Here is a 12,013-nt window from a genome sequence, read left to right on the forward strand (position 1 = left end):
AACTCACAAGAGACAAAGAAGGACATTACATAATGATAAAGGGGTCAATCCAACAAGAAGATATAACCATTATAAATATCTATGTGCCCAACACAGGAGCACCTACCTATGTGAAACAAATACTAACAGAATTAAAAGAGGACATAGAATGCACTACATTCATTCCAGGAGACTTCAACATTCCACTTACTCTGAAGGACAGATCAACGAGACAGAAAATAAGTAAGGACACAGAGGCACTGAACAACACATTAGAACAGATGGAGCTAACAGATATCTACAGAACTCTACACCCAAAAGCAGCAGAATACACATTCTTCTCAAGTGCACATGGAACATTTTCAAGAAAAGATCATATACTAGACCACAAAAAGAGCCTCAGTAAATTCATAAAGATTGAAATTGTACCAACCAGTTTCTCAGACCACACAAGTATGAAACTAGAAATAAATTATGCAAAGAAAATGAAAAAGCCCACAAACACATGGAGTTTCAGAACATGCTCCTAAATGACCAATGGATCAATGACCAAATAAAAACAGAGATCAAGCAACATATGGAGACAAATGACAACAATAATTCAACACCCCAAATCTCTGGGACACAGCGAAGGCTGTGCTAAGAGGAAAGTATATTGCAATATAGGCCTACCTCAGGAAAGAAGAACAATCCTGTATGAACAGTCTAAACTCACAATTAATGAAACTAGAAAAACAACAAATGAGGCCCAAAGTCAGTAGAAGGAGGGACATAATAAAGATTAGAGCAGAAATAAATAAAATCGAGAAGAATAAAACATAGAAAGAATCAGTGAAAGCAAGAGCTGGTTCTTCAAGAAAATAAACAAAATAGATAAAACCCCTAGCCACACTTACCAAGAAAAAAAGAGAGTCTACACACATAAACAGAATCAGAAATGAGAAAGGAAAAATCACTACGACACCACAGATATAAAAAGAATTATTAGAAAATACTGTGAAAAATTATATGCTAACAAACTGGATAACATAGAAGAAATGGACAACTTTCTAGAAAAATACAACCTTTCAAGGCTGACCAAGGAAGAAACAGGAAATCTGAACAGACCAATTATGAGCAACGAAATAGAACTGGTAATCAAAAAACTACCTAAGAACAAAATGCCTGGACCAGATGGCTTCACCACTGAATTTTATCAAACATTTAGTGAAAACCTAATACCCATCCTACTTTAAGTTTTCCAAAGAGTAGAAGAGGGAATACTTCCAAACTCATTCTATAAGGCCAGCATCACTCTAATACCAAAACCAGGCAAAGACACAACAAAAAAAGAAAATTACAGACCAATATCCCTGATGAACATAGATGCAAAAATACTCAACAAAATATTAGCAAACCGAATTCATAAATACGTCAAAAGGATCATCCATCATGATCAGGTGGGATTCATCCCAGGGATGCAAGGATGGTACAATATTTGAAAATCCATGAACATCATCCACCATATCAACCAAAAGTAGAACAAAAACCACATGATCATCTCCATAGATGCTGAAAAAGCATTATGGAGGTTACTCAAAAATTTGTGGAACAAAATTCAACATCCATTCATGATAAAACCTCTCAACAAAATGGGTATAGAGGGCAAGTACCTCAACATAATAAAGGCCATATATGACAAACCCACAGCCAACATTATACTTAACAGCGAGAAGCTGAAAGTTTTTCACCTAAAATTGGGAACAAGACAAGGATGCCCACTTTCCCCACTTCTATCCAACATAGTACTGGAGGTCCTAGCCATGGCAATCAGACAATATAAAGAAGTAAAAGGCATCCATTTAGCAAGGAAGAAGTTAAACTGTCCCTGTTTGCAGATGATATGATTTGTACATAAAAAACCCTTAAGAATCTACTCCAAAACTACTTGATCTAATATCTAAATTCAGCAAAGTTTCAGGATACAAAATTAATACACAGTAATCTGTGGTATTCCTATACACTAACAATGAACTAGCAGAGAGAGAGAAATCAGGAAAACAATTCCATTCACAGTTGCATCAAAAAGAATAAAATACCTAGGAATAAACCTAACCAAGGAAATGAAAGAACAATACCCTGAAAACTACAAGACACTCATGAGAAAAATTAAAGAAGATACCAATAAATGGAAACACATCCCGTGCTCTTGGATAGGAATAATTAATATTGTCAAAATGGCCATCCTGCCTAAAGCAATCTACAGATTTGATGTAATTCCTATTAAAATACAACAGCATTCTTCAACGAACTAGAGCAGATCATTCTAAAATTCATATGGAACCACAAAAGACCTCAAATAGCTAAGGCAATTCTGAGAAGGAAGAATTAAGCTTGGGGAATTATGCTCCTCAACTTCAAGTTTGACTATAAAGCCACAGTAATCAAGACAGTTTGGTACTGGCACAAGAACAGACCCATAGACCAATGGAACAGACTAGAGAGCCCTGATATAAACCCAACCGTATATGGTCAATTAATACATGATAAAGGAGCCATGGACATACAATGGGGAAATGACAGCCTCTTCAACAGCTGGTGTTGGCAAAACTGGACAGCTACATGCAGGAGAATGAAACTGGATTATTGTTTAACCGCATACACAAAAGTAAACTCAAAATGGATTAAAGACTTGAATGTAAGTCATGAAACCATAAAACTCTTAGAAGACAACATAGGCAAAAATCTACTGAATATAAGCATGAACAACTTCTTCCTGAACGCATTTCCTCGAGCAAGAGAAACAAGACCAAAAATGAACTCATGGGACTACATCAAACTAAAAAGTTTCTGCATGGCAAAGGACACCATCAACAGAACAAAAAGGCATCCTAAGTATGGGAGAATATTTTTTTAAATGACATATCCAACAAGGGGTTCACATCCAAAATATATAAAGAACTTACTACACGCCTCAACACCCAAAAGCAAATAACCTGATTAAAAAATGGGCAGAGGATATGAAGAGACAGCTCTCCAAAGAAGAAATTCAGATGGCCAACAGACACATGAAAAGATGCTCCACATCACTAATCATCAGGGAAATGCAAATTAAAACCACAATGAGATATCACCTCACACCAGTAAGGATGGCCAGCACAGAAAAAACTAAGAACAACAAATGCTGGCGAGGATGAGGAGAAAGGGGAACCCTCCTACACTGCTGGTGGGAATGTAAGCTAGTTCAACCATTGTGGAAGCAATATGGAGGTTACTCAAAAAACTAAAAATAGAAATACCATTTGACCTGGGAATCCCACTCCTTGGAATTTACCCTAAGAATACAGTTCCTCAGACTCAAAAAGATATATGCATCCCTATGTTTATTGTAGCACTATTTACAATAGCCAAGATATGGAAGCAACCTAAGTGTCCATCAGTAGATGAATGGATAAAGAAGAGGTGGTACATATACACAATGGAATACTATTCAGCCATAAGAAAGAAACAAATCCTACCATTTGCAACAACATGGATGGAGCTGGAGGACATTATGCTCAGTGAAATAAGCCAGGCGGAGAAAGACAAATGCCAAATGATTTCCCTCATTTGTGGAGTATAACAAGGAAGCAAAACTGAAGGAACAAAATAGCAGCAGACTCAGAGACTCCAAGAATGAAATGGTAGTTACTAAAGGGGAGGGGTGTGGGAAGGCAGGTGGGGAGAGTGGGAGAAGGGGATTGAGGGATATTATGTTTAGTACATATGGTGTGGGGGATCATGGGGAGAACAGTGTAGAACAGAGGAGGCACATAGTGAATCTGTGGCATCTTGCTGCCACAAGTGACTGCATTGGGGTATGGGTAAGGACTTGATAATATGGGTAAATGTAGTAATGACATTGTTTTTTCATGTGAAATCTTTGTAAGAGTGTATATCAATAATACGTTAATAAAAAATTTAAAAAATAAGAATGACCACTATACAAAAGACAAAAAATAACAAGTGCTGACAAGGATGTAGAAAAAAGGGAACCCTTCTACAAAGTTGGTGGGAAGGTAAATTGATGCAACCACTGCAGAAAGCAATATGGATGTTCCTCAAAAAGCTAAAAAGTAGAAATACCATAAGACCCCATAATTCCACTTCTAGGAATTTACACCCAAAGAAAACAAAATCCCTGATTCAAAAAGGTGTATACATCCCTATGTTTATTACTGCATTATTGAAAGAGCCAAGTTATGGGAGCAACCTAAGTGTCCATCAGTAGATGAATGGATAAAGAAGTGGTACATATACACAGTGGAATATTATTCAGCCATAAGAAGAAATCCTGTAATTTGCAACAATATGTATGGACCTAGAGGGTATTATGCTCAGTAAAATAAGTCAGGCTGGAGAAAGAGACAAGTACCAAATGATTTCACTCATTTGTGGAACCTAAAAGCAAAACAAAATGATCAAAATAGTGGTTAACTCATAGACACTGAGAAGAGACTGGTGGTTACCATGAGGGAGGGGTTGGGGTGGGTAGGGAGCATGAGGGGAATCAAGGGACACAAAAATTCTCCATCATAATATAAGTTGGTTATGGGAAGGTGATACAACATGGAGAATACAGCCAATGATTCTGTAACATCTCCCTATGTTGACAAATAGTAACTGCACTAGTAAGTGAGAATTTAATATGGGTAACTGTTGAACCACAGTGTTGTATACTTGAAACCAGTATAAGATTTTGTATTGATAGTTCAATAAAAAAAAATAATCAATGAGCAAATGAAAGTGACTGTTTTAATTTTATTAAAAGTTAACAGATTTTTAGTAGCATAAAGTTTAAAAGAAAGTTCAAAATCTACCAAGATTTCATGCTTTTTGGATTTCTAACTTTAATATGCTAAATATTAGCTTAAAATTTTTAACTGTAAAATACCCTATTTTGCACACATTCCTCCACTCCATACAGGAACACATACTCCCAGTGTCCCAAGGCATCCTGCTTCCTGGGGAGCCCTCTAATTGGCCTCCCCACATCCATTCTTCACCCTTCCCAACTAATCCTTTCAGTGATTGCCAAATGCAGACCTGTCCTTATCCCTCCCCTGCTCAGAATTCTTCAGTGGCTCTCCAATCCTTCATGATTAAGTTCAAGCTCCTCTTTGAGGTCCACCACAACTGGCCCTTGATGCACCTCTCTAGCCTCCTTCTGGCTCTCACTGTATCAGCACTTCCCACAGTGGACCAAGACCTTTGCAAGAGCTGCTTTTTTTACTGGACCACTAGCCTCATAGCCTCTCTTCACCTGGCTGGCTGCTAACCCCTTCAAAATTGAGCTGTATGCTACCTCCTCTGGGAAGCCTATACCATTTGCTAATGCTCTGGCTGGTTTATCACACAATATCATCTTTCTTTGACTTGTCTGACTCTCACCAAGAACTTCCATAGCAGGGACTATGCCTTCCAAACTCTTTATTCAGTCATGCAGTAGTTACTTCACAAATGTTAATAAATAAAAGAATGGAGTGGTTTGTAACACCAAAGACAAACCTATCTACTCAGAAAGTTACCCAGAGATCCTCCCTTTTTAAAGACCAGAAAATTAATTTTCCTTGCCTTATACTTCTGACTGAAGGTGTGAAGTAAGGATGGAAGAGGTGTAAGACTCACCTACGAGGAGATTGCAGGAGGGTTTTGCGAGCAGTATGCATATATGTATGGAGCTTAATGAACACCAGGGCTTTCCAGATCCTCTCTATAATTTTGTGAGGAAGAAGAAATGCTATCTCCAAGAAATAGCTTGCAAGACAGCTCGAGTTTTTATAAAATCCACACATACCAACGGCAAGGCCGGCTAGCGAAGCTGCACCCAGGCAGGACATGTCAGTGTGCACGGGTCTCTCGATAGTCTCATTAATCAGGTCTGATGTCATCTGCATGACAAAATTGTTCTTACAAACTCCTCCATCTGCCCTATGAGGAGCAAGATATTTTGAGAAATTATTCCAACAAAAGCATAAAAACATTATTAATTTTTTTAAAAGGGTCACTTTTTTTTTAGGTCCTTAATTTTAGGATTAACCTTTTAATTCCAAAACTGTATCACTCAGCATTTATCTGGCGATATAGGATCATTATCAGATCATCTTTAATTGCTTTTCTTATTCCTACCCTGTTTGTCCTGGGACTAGTGAAAATACGCCAAGTGAATAGCCAACATAATAATTCATTTGGACATTCCAGCAAAGGAAAGTTTATACTTCCATGCCAAAAGGATAGCCATACATACACAAAAAGAGATGTTAGAAGATTTTTATAATACATACATAGGTGCTCAAATCCTCCCAAATTCCATAGTTGTGTTATATTCTCCATAAATTCAAAATTAGCTTTCCTTTCCTCTCCAAATTGCTATGACCAAAAAGTTTGTGTAAAGAAGCTAGGCATAAATTCTTATTGAAATCTTGAATAATCATACGGATGAAAATACTAATTGCAGCTACCCTTCTAATTTTTAATTAAATATTTTAGAAACAAAGTTTACATACCGGATTTTTGTTATTGGAATATGGATCTCTTTCTGCATCAACTCATATAACTGTTTGTTTCTAATTAAAAAAACAAGATAGTAATTATTTAGAGGACATTCATATCATGATAATTCCCTATTTTTTCCAACCTAGAAAAATTAAAACTGTGGCTTTATTAACATGACATCTACACAATATGTGAAAGAAAATATTGAAGAAAGAGATTATGCTAGGTAAAAGTTGGTAACATACATCAAATAAAACAAGAGGCTCAGGACCTTGTGCTTTTCACCTTCATGCCAAGAGAGCACAATTTTAAGTTTATAGGAAAAGTTTAAAACCTCTAACTTATATAAGATTAAACCTATTGTTATTCTTACAAATAAAAATGTAAAGCATGCATCCATTTAGAGAGCTATTAAGATGACATACCATAAATAACATCTAATAGAATTCATCAAAATAGAAAAATAATCATTTTTTTAATCACAAAAAATTTTATTTTAAACATTACAGATGTTCCATATTTATGACAGTCACAGTCATAATTTTAATAAGCTACACCTTCCCCATAACAAAAGACCTCAGGGAAATATACATAAAGAATAATTTTGATGATTCAGTCTTTGAGATTAGCAGAAGTACTGTTAGAATTCTCCCTTATGAATAAGGATATTTTTGAAGTTCAAATTGTGAATCTCTTATACTTAAGAAATTGGATATTTTTTTAAAAAATCATTCAATTTGCAGATACCAAACCTAAGTGGTATTGGTACTAGTAAATATGAAAATAATAGATTCTGAGGAAATTAGCAAAAAGCAGATTATATCATATACAGAATGAATTTAAAGATATAAACAGTTAATATATTTCTTAAATTGGTTTAGAAACTAATAAACAGGAAATGACAACACTGCATGGGGAGGGGGAATTTAGGGTAGGCTTCCAAACCTGAAAGCTATCGACTCCAATATTGCTCGTACAAGATGGTATTTACTGGTGGAAGGCTTCAAGCCCATAAAAGAGGCACATGCACAGGGGTCATTTAATGGAGCCTAAAGTAAGAGATAGTAAGAATTGTTATTATTCTAAATCATACTGTAGACTTAAAGACATATTATACAATAAAAACATCCATGTTAGAAAAAAAGAATACTTTTTAGACTTAAAAAGTTTTAAAATAAATGATAGGCCCAAAATGCTAACTATTAGGGTAACTTTTTAACAGGACTTAAGCAGGGTTGGGTCACAGACACTGAACTGAGCTAGGCCTGTTTAATTTATACCAAGAAAAGGGACTGAAGCATGGCATTATAAGTTATTAAATGCCCAGCATTATGATGAGGAAAATGAAAAGCATTCCTACTATTTTCCGTCTTCTCCAGCTGTGAAGTTTTTACACTGAAACTGTTTACTACGTACAGTGACTTTTTGAGGATATAAGTTAGACTTAAGATAAAAAGCTATCATGCAAAAATTATGTTTTCCAGTGTCATAACTTACATCCAATATGTTGTCAGGCATTCAAACTAAGCTCTTCTATTTCTTAGCTTAACAGGTCTTACTTTCTAATATCAGAAATGATCCCAAAGATCCTGAAAAGAGCCAAAATCTTGAGCTGGAGTTATGAAGCCATCAGATGAAGTCTGCATTCATCTTTGCATCCACAGAAATGCAGGACAATTCCGGGACACGAAGGTGCAGGGCAAAGATCCCTGCCAGAGCCTGCAGGCTCACAGAGGACGGAAGAACAATTTCAACCCGCTCCACAAGGCGGCAGCGAAGGGACAAGCCAGTGCTGCCAGGAAAGGTTGGCCCCCAGAGAAAGCACCTTCTAGGGCCTTGACGCATCACCTCTACCTGGAAAACCTGCCACCACCCCTCCTCTGAGTTAATCCCACACCCCCTCCAAATCTTGGTTCAGCTTCCTTGGGGAGAACTTCCAACCTCAGAGATGAGGCTCCCCCCATCAGATGTTTCTGCGGAACCCTGTAACTTCCCATCCTATCGTATCACAGGTTACAATCACAGGTATCTGTGCGACTGTTGAGACCCTGTCGTCCCTGCTGCACTGCAAGTGTCCCAGGTGGGAACTCACTTGACGTGCTCGCTGTGTGTCTCCAGGCCCAGCACTGCAGCTGGCCCCCCAGAGGGGATCAGTACACACTTGGTGAATCAATGAACAAACAATATGTTTCTGAATTACGTAACTGAAGGAATTCTACATTGCATCTTATCATCTTATCTTTACTGTAGCTATGATTTTTTTCCTATCGCAGTTTTATCTTGATAATTAACACCTTTTGGTTATTTACTTGGTAAAAGCTGATTTACACAATAAAGCTGGTCTATATCAGGTGGTAAAATACTGTAAAACAAAAATAGGTCAGATTCTGCCAGTTCAGTTAGTCCCTAGCAGTAGCCTATGGTTTTTCCTGCATAAAAATTACTTCTTCCAATGTAAATCCTGGTATGACTGGCCTGAAATCACTTTGGTATAAATAGCTATGAACATAATTTACTATTCATAATAGGCCAATCTGAAGAATAATAAATTCCATAGGAACCAAAAATTTATTGGTCACAAAGTCCCCATGTCAGTCCTCTTTGGGATGATAAGGTAGGACAAACACTGGGAAGGTCCTTTTAAGAGCCTGGTCACACCCTGCCAGGGCAGACAGCCTCTAGCCTCACCTCCAACCTGTCACTACCTCCCAGGCCATCAACCAACTAGGAAAAGCAGGACTCAGCAAGGCTCTGCTTGGAGCCCTGAGCTGAGTTAGCAGACTCCTGTCGAAGGCAGACTACTTGCCCCAGCAGACCCTGTCACCATGGGAATCTCAGCCTCATCTGCTGGGGACGTGCGGATGGTTAATGCCAACGTGCTTCTTGTCCTTGTCAAGCTAGAGCCTAAACCCAAGGTCTCTGGCATCTCTCTGTATTCCTGTTTTCATATTTTACATGATACCATGAAACGTTTAGCTGGATTCTGGAGTCAGGATGCCTGGGTCCTAAAACAAGCTTGGCTCCTACCCCCACTGTATGAGACTGAGCCACTGGCTTAACAGCTCTGAATCTCTGAGTCCTCATTTTCAGCATGGGATGGTGAGTATCTTCTGCCTTGCTGAGTTAATGAGGATTAAATGAGATAATGTTTGTAAAAAATTTTGGACAGGGTCTGACACAATAGTAAGAATGCACAGGTTAGCTGCCACTGCAAGTGTTCTTTTATTACTCGTTCTTACCAAAACCCTTCCCACAACTACTGACTTTCTTCATAACCCTTTCACTGTGCCCCCTGAACTCTACCTTCTATTATAAATAAATTCTCCTGTTAACCAACTCTGAGAAGTCCCCTCCACTTATTTTGCAGTTGCTGTAACAAAACTGGCTCTGGGCTGGGCAAATGGCTTCAGTTGTGGCTGTTCCGTGGAGGGTTCTCAGGCTTCCATACCACAGGGAACAGAGGGCCACTGTCCTGCCTTCCCAGGGCCACTCCAGGCACTACGCATCTGCTGTGAGGGGACGCTTCCCTTCCCCCGTGTTTTCTTAGGCCCACATCAACATCGTGCCTTACCTCCCCAACCCTTCCCATGGCTCAGACGTCCCAGCCACTCAGAGAACTAGAGATGGCCTTCACAGCACTTGCTGGCCACATACCTTCCTAAGGAAACTGCTGGATCCACAGGTCCTATTGTCTAAAGCAGATGTTTCATGCCCTAGTCCACTGCCACCATCACAACGGTAGGGGTGAGCGCCAGTGACGCAAAGTCTGCCCAAAGCTTAAAAAGACTTGAGTAGTCTTTCCTCTCCTGGAATCCGAACTAAGAAACACAGAAGAAGACCCTCCACCGGGAAGAGCTGAAGCTAAAAGGATGCACAAGGTGGAAGAAGGTTGTATGTACTTCCAAACTGTGAGCAAGCAGAAAATATAAGGAAAATGATGACTCATAAGCAGAAGTTATGAGGAAGAAAGGACATAGAGCAAAGCTGATAATGAGAAGAGAAAAGCAGGTCCACAGAACAGCGCCCACAAAGGACACTAGAACTGCATCATCAGATGACAAATCCTTTCTAATCCCGGTCTTCAGGAGTGGTGAGCATCAGCCCCTCTTAGTGGGAGCTCAAGCTAGCCTGCTCTTCACAAACCTGAAAACCCTCCTTGGGTAGGACTCCAACCTCTGAAGACTGGCACGTGGCTCACTGTCCTGTCCATCCTACTATTGCCATCATCACGTACCTTTAACACCAATTGACCACTGCTTCTCACCTTGGATGCCTCTCATGGATACTCTACCCAAACCACAAGCCCTGCTAGAGCAAAGCACAACAGCTTGTACCCACTGATGCTGTCCCCAGTGTAGGGCCCCATGCGCCAGCACCCCCTAAGTGCCATTCCCCACGGTGGCTGCCCCAGACTTTCCCACTCTCTCCAAAGTGCCTCTGGACACCCCCTTTCAGCAGACTCCCTTGAGAAATTGAGGCTAGTAGGAATCTTCACTCTCGTTTCCCCATTATTAATGGCTGTAAAATATTCTAAATTTAAGCAATATCACAGATACTTGACCCTCCCTCCCTCCGTCCCTCCTTCCCTCCCTTCCTTCCTTCCATTCCACTGTCCTTCACCTTCTCTACCTTTGACAGAGCCAGCTTTTCGGTGATCTTCCATTTTCCAAACAGCTTGGTATCACACACTATTGCAGTTTGAATTAACTTTCGGTTTACAGTTAAGAGTTTCGTCGTCTTACACTGGGAAGTATCTGGCCGGCAGTTCTTCCCTACCCTTCCTTACCTAACATACTGCCAGGCTGCAATCATGGCAGGTCAGGAACATTGTTATAAACATGAAATTAAAAGGCACATCTGTGAAAGTTTTGTCTAATGATTTGGGCTTTAGCAGTATTTTGTGTTTCCTTGAAATCATATATTTTATATTGTTGTTATAGGCACATGAATTGATGGAGAAGTTAAAAGACAGATAAAAGTCCCTAAGTCCCCCCAATACGTCATTCATCCCACTTTTCAAAACAGGAAGAATACATACTAGCCTAATTAAATCCTACCTCTGCTGATAATAACCGCTTACCTAACCTTCTTCCTGAAACCTCAATCATGCATGCTATTTAGTTCCCTCACATCACGCTGGAGAGATGCAATGCAATCTCTATATGTAGTTCATAAACTTTTAGTCCTTTAGAGCAACATATTTAGAAGGAAATTATTACAGATATTAAAATGATGCTCATTTAAAAAACTCTAATTTGGAAATAGTGGTATTTTTAGAGATGTCAAACATCCTGATCTAATTCTTTTTCATCAGCTTCCACATTATTTTGGACGTTTTGTAGCTGCCTTAGTTTGGGATGGACTGTTTATTATTTTTTGAAATAAAAAAATACTTAGGGAAGGATTAGAAGGACTAGTAGTATAAGCTTTCCAAAAAGAAGGAATTTTGGTCATAATAATATACCTGAAAACAGTTTTAAAAGGTCTTTGTAATGATACGTTTACAGCTGTATCACAGATC

General features: G+C 38.9%; 1 protein-coding gene across 3 annotated transcripts in view; it reads right to left on the reverse strand.

The window, feature by feature from the left end:
* Positions 1-12,013, reverse strand: part of GK5 (glycerol kinase 5) — a 69,199-nt gene that overhangs the window by 7,746 nt on the left and 49,440 nt on the right. For all 3 annotated transcript variants that reach the window (XM_037005347.2, XM_017641867.3, XM_073232324.1), the window contains 3 exons: positions 7,438-7,541; positions 6,504-6,563; positions 5,795-5,928 (listed from right to left, as the gene is read on the reverse strand). In XM_037005347.2, the coding sequence (XP_036861242.1) occupies positions 5,795-5,928; positions 6,504-6,563; positions 7,438-7,541 (298 nt within the window). The remainder of the gene's footprint in view (positions 1-5,794; positions 5,929-6,503; positions 6,564-7,437; positions 7,542-12,013) is intronic.

This window comes from Manis javanica, chromosome 3, assembly GCF_040802235.1.
Source record: "Manis javanica isolate MJ-LG chromosome 3, MJ_LKY, whole genome shotgun sequence".
Classification (NCBI taxonomy): Eukaryota; Metazoa; Chordata; class Mammalia; order Pholidota; family Manidae; genus Manis; species Manis javanica.